This window comes from Vipera ursinii (genome assembly GCF_947247035.1).
Source record: "Vipera ursinii genome assembly, chromosome: 3".
Lineage (NCBI taxonomy): Eukaryota > Metazoa > Chordata > Lepidosauria > Squamata > Viperidae > Vipera > Vipera ursinii.
The window spans coordinates 154972165-154996775 of NC_139516.1; the positions used below are offsets into that span (position 1 = coordinate 154972165).

Sequence of the window (24611 nt, forward strand, 5' to 3'; positions counted from 1 at the left end):
TGGTCCCCAATGTTCTTCAAAGCAGGACAGTTCAGATAGGTTTGGCCAGCCTGAGGCAGGAAAGCTCATCGTGAAGAACATCTTGAGCCAACTGTGTCTGCAAACATAACAAATCTCTCTCTTGAGGAAACTTTCTATCAATCTGGATGTTTTGAAGGCAACGTTTATACATGACAACAGTGCTCACAGCACTGTTCACAATTCCCCATGTGCATATTTCTTGGTATGTTGGCTTTTTGTGCCAGTTCAACTAAGTTGCATGGTGAACTGTTGCTGATAAGAGACAGAATATCATTTAGCTTGGAGCTTTTGTTTTGGTTAACATTTTATATCTATGAATTAACTTTCAAGAGACATTTCTTGAAAACATGGCAGAAAACATTGTGCTGGAAGCTAAAAATGTTATGCGGAATGACTGCAGATACTTGACAGGCCTTCCTGTTTTTTTCCCCTGTCTATTAGGGAAAAAGGATGCTAGTCATTTAAGTCAACCTAGGGATTACATTTATTGAGACTGGCTGACTATGATGAGCAAAAATCCCACTGTATGTACATAGTTAACTATTTAATAAATAGGCAATGTGGGGTATTCTAGTTAGTTTGGACTATCATAATCAATAATTACTGGACACATTGGCTAGAGCTGATGGAACTTGCAGTCCAGAATACAACTACCCTATAATTCATTACCTCACTTTTTCTAAAATTGCTTATTGCCATTTGATGTAGGCCCTGGTGATAGCTCAGAGAAAGTCAAGGTATACACTAATATACAGAATAAACATGGCTATTTCTCTAAACAAGTCTTTCACTTACTTCACACCATAGTACAACTGAGGTGAAATGCATATTGAGAAAGATGTGCTTTAAAATAAGTTTCAATTTTACATCCATAATTTTATCATAGATGCAATTGCATTAGGATCAGTGGTGGGATTCAGCTGGTTCGCACCACTTCGGCAGAACTGGTAGCTATTTTTTTGTTGTCCAGGCCCAGAATGGACTTCCGGAAGTGGCATCCACACAGAGAACCAGTTGTTCACATATTTGAATCCCACGACTGATTAGGATTATAGGAAACTGCATTTCAATTCATTTTCTGAATTATTGAATGACATGCTGGATACATCTACATTCCAGGGAAAAAATCAATAAAATCATATTGTATGGGACTTCAGGAGTTTCATGTTACATATAGAATTTGATGCCTGGAAGTAGTAGCTACATAGCATAGTCTGAGGAGCATGAGCCACTCTGCTTATCAAATAGTCCAGAATCCCAGATTTCAAATAAATCCAGATCTCTCTTCCTGCCATACTGAAGACAAACTGATGCATTTCTGCCCCTCAGATGAAGCACAGCGGAAGGATATGTCTTTCACAGCAAGGTTCAGATGCAGCTTTCCAAAGGTCTTGATTGGCAGATGTATTTGCTGCTGTTCATGATACTCCAAAAGAGAATTACAAGGAAAGACATAACTAAGGCATGAAGCTTAGTAATGTATCAAAGTATAAGCATGAGATCAAATATTTTGTTTGAAAGTAAAAAAGCCCAGGTTGATGGTTTATGAACTATCCTGGTGTACAAACCTGGTGTCCTTCATAAATATATTTGCTGGAGAATTTTTCTCTTAACAAATCCAGAATGTTTTCACTGGATGATGTTAAAATAATGAGAATCTAATTCCTGAGACTTGTATATTGAATAGAGAAGTGTTGGCTGAAGAAAAGATATTTCTAAATTGGTGATAGTGAATGGACTAAACTGAAAAACAAAAGGTAGAAGCACGTAATCTGGGTTTCTGGAGAATCTTTCTCAGCACTTCCAAGCCAATGAACACTTCTACATTTAATTTTTTTTTGTTTATGCAAAGGTCTGCTCTTTTCATTGTGCATACAATGTGATTGCTGGTTTGACACTGCAGGCTACACTGGTTTCATGAAGGATTAAATGCCACCTGAGACATATTTATCCTAAATAAATCACAAATGGTAAACTGCAGCATGTCAGTGTCAACACCCTGTATTGCAGCGGAAAGGTTAGCCATACAGGACTGAGCATAGCTAAAAATTAGCATCCAAGCCATAAGACCAGAGGGCTCCAGTTAACAGGCAAAATGATCAAGAAGAAATCTTTTCAATGAAAAACATTTCTTTTGAGTACCTACGAGAATCTTGCAGAAGGCCATCATTTTGTAAAGGTCACTTTTATCCTGATAACAAACGGGAGTTGATCCTGTCATTGTTGGCTGAAGACAGTATTTAATAAGTAGTGAGCGGCCTGTCACTTTTAAGAAGAATGAGCAAGTTAAACTTGGCTAATTATGACTTTCAGTCTCTTTCTCTCTCTCTCTCTCTCTCTCTCTCTCTCTCTCTCTCTCTCTCTCTCTCTCTCTCTCTCTCTCTCTCTCTCTCTCTCTCTCTTGAAATTTTATTCTCCCTCTTTATTTGGGGGGGATGATCTGACACATCCAACCTGGAAAATAAAAACAACAATACATTTGCCACTCTGACAAGCACATGCCCCTTTACAGCTAATTTTAGAAGAGACAATTGTGCTCTGACTTTTTGATAATCGGATGTATCATTTATGCGTCTTCTGCCCAATACTTCTGAATCATAAAAATTAGATAATTAAGATATTAAATTAAAGTAATCTAGTTACTTCGTCTCTCCTGGCCTGAAAGTCACGAGTCCGAATGGGAACAGAGTAAGTTTTTCTTCCCCTGCTCTTTTCTCAAATCAGACTGGAAGAGTAATCATGATGCCTTAGCAGGAGTTCTGTAAATCTATGACACTTTTCTGGCTTGCTTCTAAATGTAAAACTAAGGCTGTCTTCAGGCACTCAACAGCCCCACATACATAGCTGGTGGGCCACAAATTTGCAGGCCTGTAATAAAGTCTATTTAATGCCAGCTTTGTGTATTGATCAACAGTGCATGTCTGTAAGAACTCTCAATGGGATCTGTTTCCAGGTAAGCTTAACATTAAAAATGAGAATACACCTTTTAATGCTGTTTTTTTATTGTAAAGAACCAATTGTTCCCCTATATATGATAGTTACATCTTTTAAGGAAAAACAGAAATTTTTATAGCAGAAAAATAATTGCTTTTAGCAGGAACTTACTTTAAACAATCAGAACTTATCCACAACTAAATCAATATTTGATCCAAGAAGAAATAGATCAAATTCAACTTTTTCCACTTAAGATTAATGGCAGAATTTAACATGGAAAGGGTCATCAAATATTTGCAAAGCCCATTCATAAAACAAACTGCAAAATGGTACATATTTGAATGATACCTTAAAAAAAGAAGAAAGAAATCCCTGCAATGATTACGTAACGGGTATTAGTGAGTTTCTTTTGCTAATACCTCCACAAGGATTGATTTTAGAGAGGTCTCATGATATTTAGTGGGGGTTCAATCACAATAAAATGTATTTTGAAAAAAGGCATTTTGAACCACACCATAAATTCATTTCATTGTGAATACTGCATTTGAGTAGAAATAACTGGGACGTATTTAAACAGGTTTGGAATGTAAAATTATTGCATACATAGAATGCCTTAATCTATAAATTGTTGATGTCTGTGTCAATTAGGTGATATAAATACCTGCATATTTAATTTGTTCGCCCTGCAGAAAGTCAGATAAGTCAAATTATATCATTAATCACAAGAAAGATAAAACTATCAGAATGTCAAAATATAATGAAGAGGTGATAAGCAAAATAACCCAAATTATCTAATGAAGATAATTAAATTAATATCTTGGTAGTTGCATCTGTGTATGTTCTGATTTTATATTGTAAATTTTTCAGTGTCTATAACCAGTAAACAGTCTGATCAATGCTCATGCAAAAACAAGGAAAATTCCCTTTTTATGTAACATTCCCAAGATGGTGATGCTAACACCATATAAATGCATTGAACAGCAAATACCATGTAGAAATGCTTTATAAGTTAACAATAAAACATAATATATCTGATGTTTCTTTCCTTTTTTTGAAATTATTAGGTATACTTTAGTATCTTTTATAGTTCACTGTTACCTCTTTGGCCCTGGATAATAGCTGTTTGTGAACCATCTTCTGTGTAAATGAGCATGCTACTTAGTTGTTCAACACTTTCGTCACAAGAATTTTGATTAGAATTTATAACTGTGCCAGCCTGCAAAAGTTCTTGAGTTTCTTCTTTCTCTATCACAGTATGTGAATATATTCTAGAGTCATTCTCAATTTCCTGTGGTAATTGTGTTACTATGTAATGAGTTGCCCCACTGGCGAAGTTATTGTTAGACTCCTGAACCATTGCTTGAGCAATCTCCTCTGTGACAATGATTTGTGAAATTCCTCCATCTGCTTCAACCAAATCCATGTGTTGACTTTGGATGCTCAGAGTATGGCTGTCAGTCTCTTGCATTATTATTTGAGATCCTTCTCTAGCTACCATATGCACAGTTCCTTCCTCGTTCAAAATAACCTGAGTGACACCTTCTTTCATCAGCTGATCAGCTGCAGCTGTATCACATACAGCAAACTGGAGGACTCCTTCAACCATTTTCTTGAAGGCAACTTGAGCATTTTCCTGAGATGAAATTATGGTAGATGGATGCACAACTTGTGTTACTACCTCCATGGACTGTTCTTCTTCAATTTCCTGAACACCATGGAATATTTGTGTTTCCTGTGTTATGTCATCAATAGAAACGGTGTCTGCTTCTGGATTTGACACTTGCAATGCTTCTTTGTGACAAAGCTGTGCCCTATCCAAGAGTTCTGCTTTGTTTTCCACCTCACCAAGTTCTGTTACAGCACAAAGCAAAGCGTCTAATGCTGAGGCAGACTCAGGTGGGTGTACCCTTGATGTATCCAGAGATTCTTGTCTCACTATCTGTTGCACCACTGCATTATTTGGGGCTGAAGCCATCCCTAAGGAAACGGCATCTTCAATAGGAGTTCCTCCTACAGAGCCTTCAACGACAACAAGTTGTGTTTTCCCATCTGACAACTGTTCATTGAGTATTTGTTCTGGAAGTATAGTGCTTACATGAGAGCCATTTTGATTTGTAGCTATCAGTTGTCCATCTTCGGTTATATGTACAACCCTTGCCACTTGGCCAGCCATTGCCAAAGTATGAAGGGTAGCTGCTGCTGTTTCCTCCATTGAGGCATCAATCGTGAAATCACTATCATATCCCTGAATAATGATCACCTGTTGCACTTGTTCATTGGGTTGTGGATGTCTCCTCATACCATGAAGCATCTTATCACTAACTGGAGAAATTTCATCTAGAGCTGATGTAATAAAAGGGCTGGTGGTTTCAACAAATGTAGCTCCTTGACCCTTCAGTCGACATTCATAAGACTTAGAAACTATACCTAAGAAAAGAAAGAAATAATTTTTTTTTAAAAAATGTCAAAAAATAGTTGCACAAAATACAGGTATGAACAATATAAAAATCACAAATGATATGTGGATGCTATTATCCTTTCAAGTGCAAGTTAACCACTGTGATAAATTCTCTATTAACAGTAGTGAAGGGAATACTCATACATGCAAGATGGTTCATGTTCAGAGGAACTTAAAAATCCTATTTCTTTCCAGCCGTGACTAGATGTATTTATATATTTTCATTAAATGTTCCACAAACAAATTTGTAAACCCTTTGGAATTTTTGATATTTCTGCACAAATATAACTTAAAATGTAGTCTATTTTTTTATTAAAGAGTTTTACAAAAACAAAATTTTACAATATATCCCCAAATCCCTCCCACCCCAAACCCCCCCACTTCCCCCCCCCACTTCCCAGAGCTAAATACAGGATTATAGTTACAATAATCATATTCTAAATAAAAATTATGCATAATATACAATTAACCAAATTCATAATGTGCTTTAACTCCCCTTTGACATAACTACAAACAAAGTACCAATAACAATATCCCACTAAAATCTACTCATAAGCTAAATGGAACTTTTTAGTCCCATATTTGTTCTGAATATAATTTATCCATCTCCTCCAAACTGAAATATATCATTCCTGTGAATGATCTTTCAAATAAGCAGAAATCCTAGACATTTCTGCAAGATTCGAAACTTTAAACACCCATTCTTCTATAGTGGGCAAACTATCCTTCTTCCAATATTGTCCCACCAGTAACCGTGCTGCTGTTATCATATTCAACATCAAATTAGTTTCTTTAACATCACAATCTACAACAATACCCAATAAAAATAATTGCGGAGAAAACTTTATCTTTCTCTTAAAAATCTTTTGAATGTTCCACCAAATTTTGATCCAAAAAGCTTTTATGTTTCTACAAGTCCACCACATGTGAAAATAGGTAGCTTCTGAACTACCACATCTCCAACATTTAGACTGTAAATTAGGATACATGTTGGACAACTTCTTGGGATCCAGATGCCATCTATAAAACATTTTATAAAAATTTTCTCTTAAGTTTTGAGCCTGAGTAAATTTAACATTTCTGACCCAAATTATCTCCCAGGTGTCCAACGAGATTGGTTCCTGAATATTTTGTGCCCACTTTATCATACAGTCTTTAACCAATTCCGTTTCTGAATCCAATTCAATTAAAGCATTATATATCCTCTTTATATGTGCACAATTTAAATCTCTAATTTGTTTTACTAAATTTTGATCTGTAATTGTGATGCCAACCTTTTTATCTAACTTCCACCTAGCTTTCAATTGGGTATATTGAAACCAAGAGTAATTTATATTTTCTTGTCTTAACTCCTCTAATGATTTAAGTTGCCAATCATTCCCTTGCAATCTAAGTAATTCCTTGTAGGAAACCATATCCATACTCACTCCCATAGATATGCCCTCTATCGTGTGTCCTGGAATTCCCCAAATCGGTATTTTATAATTTAACATATAATAATACTTTTTCCAGACACGCAATAAAGCACTTCTAAGAATGTGGGATTTAAAAGCCCTGTCCACCTTCTTATCGTAAAGCAAATATGCATGCCATCCATATACCAAATCCCATCCCTCAAGATGAAGTATTCTCTTGTTGGTTAAATTAAGCCAATCACTAATCCAGGTCAAGGCAACCGCATCATAGTACAATTTCAAATTCGGCACCTTGAGTCCCCCTCTTTCCCTGGCATCTTGTAAAAACTTAAATTTAACTCTTGGTTTTTTCCCCGCCCAAATAAATTTGTTAATACCCTTCTGCCATTGATCAAGGTTGGCATCCTTTTTCAATATAGGTATCATTTGAAACAAAAAGAGAAACTTTGGTAGAACATTCATTTTAACAACTGCAATTCTTCCCAGTAATGATAATTGTAATTTTTTCCAATTATTTAAGTCCCTTTGTACCTTCAACCATAGTGTTTCATAATTATTCTTATACAATTTTACATTTGAGGCCGCAATATATACTCCTAAATATTTAACCTTCTTCACTATTTCAAAACCTGTTAATTTAGATAACATATCCCTTTCACTCATAGATAAGTTCTTGGATAATATCTTAGTCTTATTACTATTCACCTTAAACCCAGAAACCTTACCATACTGAGTTATAATTTCCATCAAGTCTATAACCGACTGTAACGGTTGGGATACTGTCACAACCAATTCATCAGCAAAAGCTCTCAGTCTATAATCATTCTGTTTTATTTTGATTCCCTTTATCATAGAGGACTCTCGAATTTTAATTAATAAAATCTCTAGTGTTAGAACAAACAATAATGGTGATAGGGGGCAACCCTGTCTTGTACCTTTTTCAATTTTGAAAGTCTCTGTTAATCCCCCATTAACTATAATTTGTGCAGTTTGTTGTTGATATATAGCTTTAATAGCATGTAGAAAACCTTCTCCAAAATTCATCTCCTCAACAACTCTTAATAAAAATTGCCAATTCAATTGGTCAAAGGCTTTCTCTGCATCCAAAAATATCAATGCTGCAGAGACTTGGTTGTTCTTATCCAAATATTCAAGCAAGTTAACAATTTGTCTTACATTATATTTCATATACCTCCCAGATATAAATCCCGATTGATCACTATGAATCATTTGTTTCAAAACTTGCATTAATTTTTGATATTTCTGCACAAATATAACTTAAAACGTAGTCTATTTTTGACACATGCAATTGGATGAAGATAACTCAATTAAACAAATTAGTCAAAAACATTGTATTTGTTGATTTATTTATTGAAGGAAATGATCCAAGGCTATAACTGTAGGAATTACAATTGTTAAGATTTGTGAAGGTTATATTTTGTCTTAAAGCTGAAGATGAAATTATCTACACTGGGATACTAGATTGCATATGTTTTATATATTTGCTTATTGTTTTGTTGTTTTTCTGGTTTTTTAAAAATATTTTATTATCTTTCTTAGGTGTAAGGCTGAAATTGTCAGTCCTAGAAGCAAAGAACCTGAGACCAGATATGATGCAGGTGTCCGCCATATCTAAAACCAAGATACAAGCAGCCAGACACTAGAAAAGGCTGGTTTAACAAATAAATCATGGATTATTATGTACAATAGGCCAGATTACCTGATTCAGTAGTATGAAATCTTCATTATCATCACTCAGTTTTCTGCAATACAAGCAACAGATCTATCCAAGTCTTATCCTTTTGAATGTTCCACTCCTACCTCTTAAATTCTGGTTTACTTTCTGCAGAGATATTTATTGCTATTGCCCTGGGTGAAAGTCTAATAGGAATCATTGTCGGGAATTTCCGTTGGCCAGATTTGAAATATAATTAATTAATACCAATATGATTACCACATTGTGAATTCCCCAAATGTGTTCCGAAGATGTGGGGAAAACATGGAATTTCTTCTGCGCTTAAATTCTGTTTTTTTAACCAACACGTTTCTGAGATTTCTAAGCTGGAAACATTGCAGGATAAACGCTGCTGATGAATTAATGAATGGCTGAACCATGGGGTCAGAAGTTCAGGATAGAAGTATCAAAAGCAGACACAAAACCTGAAGTATGATAGGTAAGGGGTAGATTTACATTTGCAGTTTCATCTTGATAGACAATCTTTCCCCTAGCACTGAAGATAAATTAATGGGGGGGAAGTACAGTTTAATCCTAAGCAATTTATTTATAAGCAATGAATTCAATGAGATTTGAACCTTAATAAAGTTGTAGAGAAGATATCTTGAGTTGTGCAAATCTATACAACAGACACTAAATTTGAATTTCTAATAGTAAAATCAGTCAATTATTTAATCTGCAGTTATCCATTTGGGTCAACAATAGCAGTGATATAATGTAGTCTGTTGTTTTTTTTAAAAAAAATTATTCGGCCAAATCAGAATTACCAACAGTAGTTACAAAGGTACATAATGGGCAGCTTATCGCATTGCAAGAAAATCTTAATAGATAGGTGGATTTACACTTTGAAGATGAAATTTAAACAAGAATCATAAACTGTTTAATAAAGGCTGCAGTTACATAGTATAATTAATCTGTAACAGGAAAAAAACCCAACACATGTACACGTTCTGAGATGTTATTTGGTAGATAGTCACTGATTTCCAGTCCCCTCCTTACCAGCTAAGCTTCTTTCAGGTCAACTTATACAGTAGCTGTGGAATATGTCCATAGAGCTGTGGACAGGCTAAATCAGAAAATGGCATGCAGTTTATATAGCAATACCACAAAGGAGACACCATTTGTCTGGAAACAAATCTGTTTACAGTTCAGGGAGAACCCCTCAGGATTGAGCTCCATTCTAGGTTGCATATCACAAACTTGAAAAGCTGGTTTGCTATGATTTACTGTGGATGTACAACATTGTCCCTGAAATGACTGTCACAAACTCAGTAGCATAATACAATAAGAATGAATCTGCTGAATTTAAAATCGAAGAACTTACACAAAGTGGTTATGTAAGATTGCTAAATATTATTAATCAAGAGTATGTGGCAACTATTTCAAATTATTTGCTCCTCTGAGAGCAGCCTGGTTCCAGTACCTAGACATAATAATTTAGCGGAGTACCACAAAATCATATGACCTTGTATTAGTATTAAAAAAAACCTGGTCAGTAAGCAGAGCCTCTGTCACCTTAATGGCACACTCAAAGCAAGCAGCAAATTCAATGTGAATGTAACATGAACCATACATCATCCCTAACATTTCATACATATCTCAGTACTATATTTGATGAAATTACTGACTCACAGATGTTATCAGGATTTTAGGTTTAAAAACACTGCATCCATTATCAAAACAAAATTAAATTATACCATCCTAATTTTAGATGGCAAGATGGAAGGGAGCCTTTATGTCATTTAGAAAAAAGGTTTTTTTTTTAAAAAAAATTAAGTGACTGAAATGTTTGTCCAAGTAAAACTGTATGATTGATTTGGCACCCACTGAGGGATTAAATTTTGGCAAGGAAAAACTGTAGGGAAGAACGAAATGGCTCTTTGTATCATTAACCTTATACTCTTTCCTTATGGAAATCATACTCAAGATTCTCAGCCTGAAAAAAAAAGAATGGAAGGGAGAACATAACACAAAGGGACAATTAAAAATCAGAACTGATTCATATTTTGCAAGCGAACGATGTAATTAATTTCCACGTGTGTCTTGCTTTCATTGACAAGATGTAGGATAATACTTGTAATGATATGGTCTTAAATCAAAACAGAATTCTGCTCCAATATTATCCGTTGGACTAATTCCACAGATAAAGTCTTAAGAGTGAACAGGCATGAAGTGACACTGTCATATTCAGGAGCTGCATCAGAACAGAATAGGAACAGAAGAAGATAAAGAAATATGTTCCCTCCCTTGCCTTCAGAGGTAAATGCTGCATCTGTGATTTTATGCATGTCCAGTCTTTGCTCAGCAATTGAACGGGAAGTCTCCTGGGGGTTGAGTTATCCTGTAAATTCCTTGCAGCACAGATAATTATGCCATTCTGACTGCTTGCTTAATCTATTTGAATCCAGAGGTGAGTCAGGCCACTTCCTGACCATTAAAGTAAACTACATGGGTAAATACTGCTGTCAGTAAAAGGGTGTGATGAAGCTTAACTACACCAACATCTTAACTTCGGCTCAGTGCAACCCAAGCTATTCCATCATAGTTCATAAATGCGATTGCAGGTCCATCTTTTGATTCAGAAATTTAATAACTTCGAGTGCTGTCAGTAGTGCTTTGAAAAATGGATCCTATAAAATGTAACAGCCTCAATCAGATTGTAAAAGATTCACCCACGGAAGATTCTCCCATTTTCAACTATAATGAATTAATGTTGAGCTGTGTAGAAGTTCAAGTGTCAGTTAAACTAATGGGAATCTGTAGTGTAGGCTTAAATTTTAACTGGGCCAAAAATTTATTGGGAACATCAAGTTCAATTTTAGTGATCTTCATGGTAAATGTAATATGTGTAGCTGAATGGATTCCCTTTGTTTTGAGAGGATGAAAGTTAACAGAAAAAAATGTAATTCTAGAGATATGTTTTAAGAATTAGTTATGGCAAAGCATACTTCCCCCCATTTTTCTAGTCATTTTTTTTATTAAACATCACTGTATCAAAGAAATCTTATTTTTTAGAAATGCATTTTAAACAAAAACTGGTACAAAGGAATAAAGAATTTTTGTTAATAACAAACGTAAATGTAAAATGCTATACTTGCTGTTGAATGTCATTACAAAGTATAAATGAACAGAATTACATTTAAAATTGATAAAATACAATAATGTAAGATTGCTATCGAGGGATAAAAGATCCTATGGATGTGTTTCATATCTATGGATATCATGATCACAGAATTGGTTGTTTCCCAAATATTCTGTATTTTCAACAGAGCCCTTATTTATTAGTTGGCACGGAGTATTTTTTAAGAAATGGAAAAATCTCAAATATTTTGGGATATTATATCATTATTTGTATACTCTATTCATGCTTATAGGCCACCTTCTCAGCAAAATGGGACAAGATATACTTTATTTAACGTGATTAATGAAGAGTACAAATAAGATTTAGCTCAGCTATGTTTTTGAAACCAAGAACTGAGTATTTTGCTGTTGTATGGCTATATCATTTTTGTTACAGCCCTCATTTCCCTGTCCTCCACCCTCTTAGAATAAATACCTTATTCTTTTGTTAAGCTCACATTTAATTAAAATGTACAGGATTTGTGCAGTGAACTTGAATGAAACAAATAAAACAAGCCCCCCCTTCTCTTGAAGGCATACGTTGTGAATGAAAAATGTCATTACAGTCTAAAAATTTTTGCAGTAAACAGGGCCTACAGAGGGAAGTTTCCCCTGTAATGACATCCATAAAATACACAAATGGCACTTTTAGTACCATCCTGAATATGGCATTTTCTGTGCTCTACACACAATCTAAATGGTTTGATCATAGAGCATAATACTCCATTGGGTTTATAGAACAATCAATGTTCCATAAAATGATGTATTTATCCAATAGTAGGCTCAGCAGTTACTGGTGTATGACATTGTAGGACACTGGCTTTGTACTGTTCAGCAGCACACATGCTGGCTGTAAAACTTATCTAACACTACTTCAACAACTTCATCTCATCTGTGTCAAGTAATTTGTTGAAGCCTCAGCTTGGCTTAAAAAAAAACTTGTAATAAAAATTCATAGAATTTTCAAGAGAATGAAAGCTGATGACAATAGAAAGGTCACATTGTGTCTCCACTAAAGGGGTCAAGGGTTATTTGCAGTTCTAAAACAGAAAGTAGATTTCATGCATCGTGTAGCAGATAAAGATGGTATTAAAAAGACTTGTCTCCAAAAGTAATGCATAACGTATCAGGAAAGTCCGGGTTAATGCAATATTGCATGTAAACCTCCACTTTTACTTTTCTTTTTATATTTTAACAGACATCCATCTGGGCCAAGTGTAGATCTTGCTGATCAAAACAAAATCAAGGAAATGGACTAAAGAACGTTGAGGGATATATGCTTATTTTTTTACTCTATGTTTTGATGACTTTATCTTTCTTTTCTATATAGGTGCTATTAAAGATTTTATCTACTGGGCACTGTGACATTATTCCTGCTGGTTATTTCCCCATTTTATGTTCATTGTTATTATTATTATTATTATTATTATTATTATTATTATTATTATTATTATTATTATTATTATTATTATTATTATTTTAATTTTTATACCGCCCTTCTCCCGAAGGACTCAGGACTTATTAGAATTGAACACTTTAAATAACATTACACGAAAGACAGTCTTTAGGCAGTATATATCAACCAACCTTAGTAACTAGTGTTAATATTTTGCTTTGATGAAAAGTGTCTCAAAACTCAGTTTCCAGTATTCTAGTTACCTTCCTTTTCTCCTTCTCTTGGTAGTTGCTATGTTGGCTATCTCCATTGGGGTTATGAAATAAAAATCCTGCCCCATGGCTGGATGATGAGTGAAAAGAATACCAAAGGAGTGTAGCGCTCCATGTGCTTTTTTAAAAATCATTTTCAATTATGCCCATTTTTATGGGAAGTTATTGTAGAAGATGACCAGGTGGACCCTGAGGGCAGGGCCAAACATGTCATCAGTTTGGAATTTTTATGTTCCCACAAGAGATCTAAGTCCAGTCCTCCCCCATGAATTCTGTTGACCCTTATCTAGCGCCAATTTGCTCTGATCATTAGTAGATCAGATTCTTGTGTATAAGTAGAATGAAATAAAGTTCTAGTGCTTTGAACTCTACTCCTGTTCCTGGTTTCTTGCGCCTAAACCACTTACTGAGCATATACTATACAAGGAACTAGAAGCAGTTATTCCAAAATTCTTATCTCTAGAACTGTTCTCGCTATGGTATCCAATGCCTGCAAATGTCTTCCAAAGCAACCTGGATAGAAGTAAGCATAATTTTTCTCTAATTGTTCATAAAACAAGGGTACTAATAAGACATCATTTTATGGCTCTAAAACAAGCTACAATCTGAACTAATTGGGCAGGTTTTTTTAACCCAGAAAGCAAGCATGGAAATAATAAAGTTATGTTAACTTTACAGAAAGCAAAGGAGCTAATATCATTATTTTTAATTTTATTATACCAAGCTAATTAATGGGACAACATATGCATATATAAAATGATTTTAATAATAAAAAGTAAAAAAGTAAAAAAAGGGGGGTGTCTGGAAAATAACATAATCAACAAAACCATTCTAAAAACTGGACCATGTCAATTAAAAGTCTTCTTCCTTGTCCCTTTGTTGAAAAAGCAATTAATTCATATATTGGCAGACAAGATAGCTCAACAATTCATTGCTGCAATTCTGTTATAGATTTCCCCTTTCAGTATCCTATGATAACTCTTTTAGCCCGCAGGTGTTTATTTCACTCTGAGGAAATTGTGAGAGGAAGTCAAGCAAAACTAGTTGTATTATTTTGCCTGTCTTAATGCAAGTATGCAGCCACCTGAAGGTTTTTCTAGTGATTCTACAAAGCTATTCCCATGCTATTATTTACTTAGTTGCTTGTTTTACTTATAAGTCACCTCAATTTCCAAGCAAATCTAGCCAGTGTACACAATATTACATTTTGATTAGCGCAGTTTTTAAGCTTGGCGCAACAGGATTTGCCTTCTTCAAAGAGACAAGTCATATTAGAAATAGACTAGGGGTGTCCAACCTGGCAACTTTAAGACCTGTGGATTTCAGCTCCCAGAAATGGCTGGGAAATTCTGGGAGTTGGTGATGTCAAAAAAGTCAAAATGGCAACCATGATCATGCAATTCCTTTTTTTACATGCACATAAATGCACATAGGAAGAGGCTCAAGACTTTGACTGCATGCTTATAGCTATCATCTCAACATTTTTGACAGGGCCAATCAAGGAGGAAAAAATTTCTAACAGGGCCTCTATCAACTCCTCTACAGCATGTTTTGTGCTTACAGATCAAAACTGTGCCCATATTATCCTTGCCAGCTTTTTAAAAAAATCTACGTTACTCTGTGAAGAATCATATCCATACACATTGCTATGAAAATAATTTATATTATCAAAAACAATGACAACTAGCAGATAGTTTACAAGACAGTATTGTATTCTCTTGGGTAATTCAGCTGAGAATTTGGGGTTTTGTGTTTAACTTGGCTGCTTATGTTTTCTTGTTAGTGTGCTAAAACGATTACTGTCATAACTTGCTAGTCATATCTATGCTTTGTTTATAAATGGAAGCACGGTACAGTGTATTGTCATATCTTTCCAGAGCAAATTATAGGAAATAACCATTTATCTTCATTGCAGGCACTTTCTTATGTTTGGCAGAAAACAAACCAGTATTCACCAACTGCACAGAGGCACCATTAAAATCAGATTTACAGTAAACAGAACCTGCAGCTGGGGTAAAACACTGTTAGTATTTTAATTATCAGCAAGGCTTTTGGAGGTCTAACATCTGCTCGCAGCCAAAAGACAGCAGCAGCTGCTTGTGTACATATGAAACAATGTGAATTTTTGTCTATAAATATTAAAATATACTGTATGTGTTGTATACATTGCCACAACACTCTTATTAAGTCTGCCATGTCTATGGGGCATCTAAAACTCTTTCTAGCTTCTAGTAAATTCACAAAGGGCTTATCCCCTTCAGAAGAATTAGAACCAAAGAGAGCAAAAATTCTTGAATCCATAAGTTGAACATATTTAAAGGGGATATTTAACTATGAACATGCTTACAAAGTACCAACAGTATGTTTTGATCATGGCACTCCCAAATGACATCAGGGAGAGGGCATCCCAGAATAATGTTCAGGTCCAAATCCAATAAAAATATTAATATTTATAATCTTTGTTCTCTTTATAATTCTCAAATATATTTTTGAATGATTAATATCCAGCAGTTCATGTTATAACTCCTTAATAATAAATACTCCTATAAACTGACAATTTTCTGCTCAGTAATGAGTATAGATACAGGTACATTACTTATTTTATTTAGATGCTGGTCTATATTTTCCTTATAACAAGATAGCAACAAAGAACTGGAATTAATGCTTTTTATTATTTTTTTAAATTAAGAATATGCTATTTACAGCACAACCCAGTGTATGCCTACTCAGATGCAATAGGGGCTTATGTTAAGGAGACTGCATTAAATAATTTATGTTTATGTTATTTTGCCAACGTAAATAGTTTATTCAACAATTCAGGTACATCATAAAAAGTGGTAATAAACAGAGAAGGGGACATTAAAATGATAAAATATAATAAAACTTGCCACATTAGGCAACTTCAAATCAACAACACAATACAGAAAACAATCAAGATGGTCACAAGCTTTCTAAATCAGCAGTCCCCAACCTTTCTGGCGCCATGGACTGGTTTCCTAGAAGTCACGTTTTCCATGAACTGGATGGGCGGGGATGCTTTGGCCCACAACCTAGATCCCATGCATGAGCAGATGAAGCTTTGCTCCCTCGCCCACCACTTGCATGGCCTGGTTCCTAACAGGCCATGGATCAGTAGCCTGGGGGTTTGGGACCCCCTGTTCTGAGTCAATGCCTGGGGTAAAATTCAGGTCTTTAGCACTTTTTAAAAGGCAGTCATAATTAAGGCCCTCCAAAATTTAGGGGAATACTATGCCACAAGGCAGAGAAGATATGCTTCCTGGGCCTGTCACATGACACTGCTTAAGGTATGGGCTTGTAGCATGTCCACCCTTTCAGATTTTATTGAACAGGTTAATATAATCAGAGACTAGTGATTCTGGAACTAGCTAGGCCCTGTGTTGTGAAGACATTTATAGATAACAACCAGCAACTTGAATGCACTCAAATGTAACTGATAACTAGTGAAGCTCACAAAGTAGTATTATTTGAGTACACTGAGATGCATTTAGCTATTTGTGCTACTGTATTCTGGGCCAGTTGTAGTTTGAGTACATGAAGAACACACTGCAGTAATCCAGATGAGAGCTGAATGGCTATCTTAAGGCATGAATGACTATGAGTAAAGGCTTCCAATCCAGGGTTGGATCTCTGGTCTTCCCAACCAGAGTTGCCACCAGTTTTTCGAGCAAGACTCATGAGCCTAGGATGAATTACATTATTTACTGAGTCTGTCTGGCATTTTATAATCATTCGGAACCAAAGATGGAAACTTTTAGGATCCAGATGGCCTCACAAGGCATAGCCACTTGATCTTCCCAAGTATAACTTTGAGCTTGAGTTATACATACAGACTCCCATCGCCTCTAAATACTGAGATAGAATGTCAATAGCATCATTTTGCCAGTCAGGATTGGTTGTATAACTAAATGGCTTTAGCATATTCTGATACTTAATCCCATGCTCATGTGATAAAAGAAAATTTCAAACTACATAATGATTTTGTAATATTTCTAGTTATGGATTTAATTCAAAGAACTAGGAAAAATGTAGAAAACATTGACCAATCAATGAATTTGAATCTGAAACATTTTTTTCAAAATGCAATATTTTCATTACATTTCAAGCAAATATTTAGATATAGTTTCTAGCGAGCAAGAGAAGCTCTAATTAATTCACCATAATTGAAAAATGGTCCTGAGAAGATGCCTTTGTAATGAGACAAAATGAAAATGAACCCAGATTAGCAGATTCATTTTAACTGAATTAAAACTGGAATATATGTCTTGCAAATGACACCATGGGATATTCCCAGTGTAAATGATCATTACATAAGTTCACGTAGATAATGATTCATGTCTTTATATGTGGGTACTTATACTTGGCACATCCATGAAAGCCAACTAGCAATCAGAAGACATGATGAAAACTCTTTAATTTTGCAACACATGAAAAAACCTAACCATAGTTTCAGTTGGGAAACTGTGACCACCCTAGACCAAGCCAAGTCCAAAAATAGGACCCAGATTGTTGGGGGCAATAAGCTGACTTTGTAATAATGCCGCTTGGGTCCCCCCGAAAGCCCTAATAAGCAGACATATACATAGAATGAAGGCTATTGCTAAGCACATGGATTTGTGCTTTAGATTGTAAGCCGCCCTGAGTCTTCGGAGAAGGGCGGGATATAAATGGGATAAAAAAAATGCTAGGGATTTTCTAGAAGCCTGGCGCTCTTACAAATTAGCCATCAACAGACACATAGACATAGACAATATCTACAGACTATGCCAAAGAGATAATCAACAAGCCAAAAACAGAATAAAAAGGGCAAAGCACTTCCCCACCTGCAATCAGCACCCAAATGAGCATAGATTAACTCCAAGATTAACATTAGATCAACAATCAAGTAAACAATATCCCAAACAAGGAACAGTTAAACAAGCTAACAGTAAACTGCCCAACCAAAGAATCTCTAAGACCACCCCCACCAACCTGACAGGTAAGCCACTAGTATATAAAATGAGAGCAAACCCCACACCTTACTAGCACTTATGATGTTACCTAGTTTGGGTAATGAAACGTCTGCAAGAAAACCCACCTCCCCCCACTCCGCCCCTGCCTTCCCCATGTATCCTTAGGTTTTAATATTGACTTTATTTATGTTTAATTGTACATGTGCAGACATATTTCTATAGTGTAAGCCGCCCAGAGTTGCCCTATGGTAAGATGGGTGGCCAATAAATTTTATAAACCAATACATATAAATAAATAAAACAACCAAACTCAGAGAGTACCAAGGACCCCTCGTGTCAATGCTGAGCTAGAAATGTTCTCCTTTATTAGTACTTACACTACTACAACAGGGTCTGCATACAGCTGCCTTTGAACATGACTCAAATGTACAGAAAGTTACAGCCAGATTGTCAGAAGAGTCCTTGACTTTTCTAAAAAGATACTTGTATTGGGATAGCAGTTGTGTTTATGGTTGCCAATATGTTTTATCTGACTCTGTCAACAGCCCAGAACAGTATTGATGGAGGTATGCAAATTTCAATAAATAAATCAATATTCCAAAATTCATCATGCATTTGTAAAGCAACTTGAAAAAGCAACTTGATACCTGACTTTATCCTGAAAAACAGCACATGTTTACCGCAATGGCCCAATTCTTAGTTTTTGTCAACAGTGTATGTTGAACTAAGTTGTCCAACAAACTTAGTGTTTTGCTCTCTCACAAAGCATTAGGAATAGCTGCCAATCAAATGAAAAAAGATAGCCCATTTGTCACATCTTTTCACTGCCAATCTATGAAATGTGGTGCTTAAACACATCTCGTTAATACTGACATATGCTCAACACTATTTAGCAATTTATTTCAACTGCGCTCAATGTCTTAGAAATTTTAGCTGGGGATAACAGGGTTTCCAGTTGAACACAACTAAAAACAGATATCTTATCTCAAACAGTTTTTTAAATGTGTTGTCGTTTGCAGTATGCTATTGGGTGTTTAAGTTATTTTGACTTTTCTGTGATGGTTCTCTTCATTCTATTCACGCTGGAACTCGACAAAAAGTGGCTGCGGAAGAATGAATTACATGGACATACAGTATAAGAAGAACTTCTGCCAGCAATTGAGATAAAATATTTGACAATGTTGCGGACGGAAGACACATGGACACCAAATGATGATGTTTTCAAAAACGTCCAAAATTAACTATTTTTAGTAAGAAGGTCCTCCTAATACTCCTAATGTTACTAAATTTATCAATCCTTTAAAAAATGGGTCAAATGCAGAAGCAAAGGACACAGGCAGCATAAATATTCAATCTACTTGATAGGCCACAAGCAAAGCTATGTTGCTTACGTTCTATTTGCTAAAGGAATTTTAGGACGTATTTAATACAACCTTTAGCTATAGTAGATGAAAGACTTTTTTATGACTGCACTTTTCATGGCTGTATATTCTCTCAATCAAACTTCAATATATCAGTACCCTTCTAGCCCTTTTTATCTCCAGAAACAGTAGCTCTAATGCACAGAAATGTAGCCTCTGTTTCTTATAATCATGGATATTAATTAGATTAGCACACTGCATCATATTGTTTTGCTTTAGGGGGGAAAATGTTTTTTCACTATGCTTTGAGACTTCCCTATGACTGGGATTCACATAATCACATAAACTGAAATCACTTTCTCCCCCATATCAATTTTAATCCTTAAGCATACTTTCTAAAGCAAATTAATACCTCACAAATAATACAATTGATCGAACAAAGCTGATTTATCATTTCTATTCAATATAACGGGCGGACGTTATTCAGCACCATCCAATTGTTTCTAGCTTATGTATATACATAAAATGCAAGGCTGCTCATGATTTCAGACTCCGTACTGGACATTCAAACTGCTTTTGAAAGGATAGCATATTCCTTACCCACTAACAGAAACTTTTAAAAAAATGAAATTGAAGTTTTTCTCAGTCTCTATTTTTCTCTTCTCCAATTACTTTAAGGAGAAGATCTTGAGGTGGATTAGTATCGCTGACACCATAAACAACAGAGAACATGACTATTCACATTACGCTGAACTTCACTGTGAAATGGAGACCACCTGAGCTCGCCAACGAAATTGTAGTTTCCTAACCCTAAACCACAAATTAGGAAATATGACTTTTTCTTTTTCAGAAATACTTCTTTTTTTCTTTCCCCCATTCTTTAGATTCATAGACCTATCCTGGGAATGAAAAACAATAGTATTTCCTTGTCTCCTTTAAAAGCCCACCCCAAAATTTGTGACACTTCCTTGGAAAGAACTTACGTAGGTACTTCAACTCCAATGTTACTGTAAATGCACATAGTTCTCTGTGATTTCAAATCATTTTATTCCTGCTGAATTTCAATGCAGATATCTAAAGTGTTTAAATAAACACTATTTAAACCTGTTAGTTCATCAAATGCAAACACTGCACATTAAAGCAGGGAATATCAACCGCTTGTGAAAATGATGGAAAGTGACACCAATGTAATAACATGATTACAGGTTTATGGATTTCTGAAGTAAACATAAGCCAAATCCCCCCTCCCCAACCCCTTAAGTGATTTTAGCAGATGAGATGTTTCAGTACAGTCTGTTTTTGATCTGAAATGCATATAGCACATTCAGATCAGCAGTCCTGTAACTTGAAAGACTGCTAGAAACATTTGGAGGTCTAACAGAAAACAAGAAATGGCATGAATTGGGAAGGAAGCCAGTATGACAACTGGGGACAAGGGACACAATAAGGCAAGAAGTGAGGCAAATTGTAGCTTATGGATGCTACCAGCAAGCCTTCACAAAACAATCACATGGAAAGCATTGTGCAGGAACAAAGGGCCGTAATGACTGAATTGGGCATTTTTTTTGTTCGGAAAGCAGCCAGCCACAGATGGGTCTGTCATACTTCCTTTTTAGGAAACCTCAGCTACTGTCATTTGGCATCATGCTTATAGACAAAGGAAGCTACAGGCTGAAGTGTGAAGTGGGCAAAGGGACTAACAAGCAGGTCTATGAATACCCCAAATTTTAGTCTGTTCCATTTTATCAACTGTCCACCTAGAATTCTAGTTAAACACCATGCTGTATAGATTTCATTTGTCCTTTAATTCCATTCATACATTTTCATTTATCACCCAAAATATCATTTTCTAGATGTAGCTGCCCCTCTTTCTTGGCAGTTTGCAAACTAAAAAAAATGAATCCTCCTTCTTTTAACATATGGGCAAAAGTATTTGCTATATGTAAATGAAACTGATACATTTAGACTGTAAACAAAAATATGAAAAAAACCCATTTCTCTTGGATGGTTTCAAAGGCTAATCCTGGAAAATTTTCTCTTCTCATAGAAAGTTAATCAATTTTCAACAGCATTTTATTCCTATCTGGATTTTTTAGTTTATGCAATCCTAAAGGCTTAAAATTATAATTTACACTATATAATCTTCAGAAGCATAGAGGAAAATTAGCTGACTGAAGTGAAATCTTTAGATATACGTTTACTTCAGTTCAATCCTCAAATCCAGAAAGGAAGAGGGAAGTCTACAATTTAATTTTAAGATTCACTAAAATGCTCAGTTTAAATACTGCTGAGTTTAATGTAGATAAAAGAGGCTCAATGTTTATGTATGGCTTTCTCTCACATAAGACTGCTCCCTCTCCCACCCTTATTTTCCCTCATTGATAAATTAGGCAAACTCACACAACTGTGAAATAAAGTACTAATCAGACTGTCAGTTTATGGCAGAGGTCCCCAACCTTTTGGGCACCAGGGATCGGTTACGTGGACAGAGGTTTTTCTGTGGACCAGAGGGGTGTGGTTTCATGTATTGTCTGCATCCCGTGGATGGGCTTTGCTTGTTTGTGCGGACTGGTTGCTGGCATGCCATGGACTGGTACTGGTCCATGGACCAGGGGTTGGGGATCCCTGGTTTATGGTATCCAATAAGAGATCCTATGTGCCTAATCCCTTCGGTTATGTCCATAAAGTTTATCTTTCAACAACAATGACACATATAATTTTTTTGCAATTACATAATCAGAGAGGTCCTTTCTTTGAACAGAATCAAGAGTACAAATAGTTGCAGACAATGGGAAGGGAGAATTGGTAACAGTTCATGTCATAAAATCAGATGTTAGTACAGAAAGATACAGCCGCACATTCCTTTAGAATACAGGATCTACAAGAAGGAACCCATTAGATCAGAGGCCCCCAACCTTTGGGGCACCAGGAACCGGTTCTATGGAGAAAAAGTTTTCCACGGACCAGAGGGGTGTGGTTTCGTTTGCTGCTTGCATCCCCTGGATGGGGCTTCGCTTGTTTGCACAGCCTAGTAGCTGGCATGCTGCGGACCAGTGCCGGTCCACGGACCGGGGGTTGAGAACCCTTGCATTAGATGACATATTCAAAGATCCAGAGAGAAGTGCTTAGTGTTGGAGGAGGGAACATCAAAATGTCGGCAAAAGATATCGGCAAAATGTCCAGTGTAGTGCATATAATGGACTTCTTCTCAAATACTGTGTTCTAGGGGAAAAAAGCCTGAGGAAAATGTTAGAAAAAAAAATCTGAGAAAAAACATTAGGCCTTATGGCTGTGAAACAGTTTTAAGCAGTTTAAGACTTGTGGACTTCCACTTCCAGAGTTGAAGTTCAACCTCCTCATGGCTGGCTGGGGAATTCTGGGAATTGAAATCCACAAGTCTTAAAGTTGCTAGGGTTGGACACTCCTGCTTTAAAGTTTCAGCAGGCTGAGCCAGTATTTTCCAGCAAGTCTGTAACTAAATGATGAAATGGGTTGCGTGGAATGGGGAAACTGGATTACAACAGTTACATGGGCTATAGCAGCTCCCTTGGGTAACATGACTCTACTGTTATGAAAATTGCAATAGAGACATTTGTCATTACAGGATGCTGCCGCAGTGCATCAGAGATGAAACCAACAAGTATTCTGTTCCAGTGAGGCACAGTGGAGACATATGGGTTCAAATGTCACAGTTTTCATTTTAAGATCTCTAGTGCCTCCTATTCATGTATTCTGGATAATACACAACAGTTTTTATTTTCTCTTCCCTTAGCCTGAATTTATAAACAATTCCACTGAGAAAGCAGAAAAAAGGAATATGGCAGAAGAAGGTAATCATACTCACAGAGTACTTATCAGTAGTTGCTCATCAACTAAATTGAGGTTTTCTAGTGGTACTACAAAGTTCAGGCCTGAGTCATGCACTTTTCAACATTTTGATTAATGACTTGGACTAGAGGATAAAAGGAATGGTTATAAAATTTGCAGATGACACAAAATTGGATAGGATAGATAATATTCTGGAACATAAAAATAAAATTCAAAATGATTTTGATGGGTTAGAGAATGAAATTACAGGGGGGGGAAATGCAAAGTTATGCACTTGGAAAACAAAACAAAGGCATGGTTATGGGATGAGAAATATCTGGTTTGGCAATTGTTATCAATTTTAAAAAATCTATGAATAGTAGTTGATTGCAAACTAAATATGAGTCACTAGTGTAATATGGCCATAAGGAAAAGAAATTAAAGTTTGGGTTGCATTAAAGGAAATGTAGTTTTTTTAAAATCATAGAAAGAATGACTCTTACTTTAGTTTGCTTTGACCATACTCCGAATTTGAGTATTGTGCCTGTTTGGAGCACTAAAGGAGGTTTCATTTCTGACAAACTGGAACAGATTCAGAAGACAATGCTTTTAGAAATTAAGCCCTAGGAAAATACATTCAAAAACGTGATTGTTTGTCCTTGAAAAATGGGATACCATAGTTCTCTCTAAGAATCTCAAAACATGGTTTTTCAAATTTATTTATTTATTTATTTATTTATTTATTTATTTATTTTAATTTAATTTTATTACATTTATATACCGCCCTTTCCCGAAGGACTCAGGGCGGTTTACAGGGTAATTAAAAACCAAAATACAAAAGTTAAAAACAAGTTTAAAAAAAATTAAATTTGTCCCTGTATAAATAAAACCCCAGTTAAAATAAGATTAATCCTCAGGCTGGGCCAGAGAGCTCAAAGAGCCAGGTCTTCAGGTCCCGGCGGAATGAACGGAGGTCGGGGGCAGTCCTCAGCTCCACTGGCAGCTGGTTCCAAAGGGCAGGCGCCCCCACTGAGAAGGCCCTATCCCTGGGTGTCGTCCGCCGGCAATCTGTTACCGGTGGCACCCTGAGAAGACCCTCCCTGTGGGAGCGCACTGGACGAA

The 24611-nt window shown here is 35.9% G+C and overlaps 1 protein-coding gene across 1 annotated transcript in view; it reads right to left on the minus strand.

Moving 5' to 3' along the window:
• Window positions 1-3021: 3021 nt before the first annotated feature.
• ZNF407 (zinc finger protein 407) overlaps window positions 3022-24611 on the minus strand; it is a 355740-nt gene continuing 334150 nt past the window's right edge. Inside the window, exon 8 of the mRNA XM_083359962.1 lies at window positions 3022-5382. Within this exon, the coding sequence (XP_083216088.1) occupies window positions 4037-5382 (1346 nt within the window). The 3' untranslated portion in view covers window positions 3022-4036. The remainder of the gene's footprint in view (window positions 5383-24611) is intronic.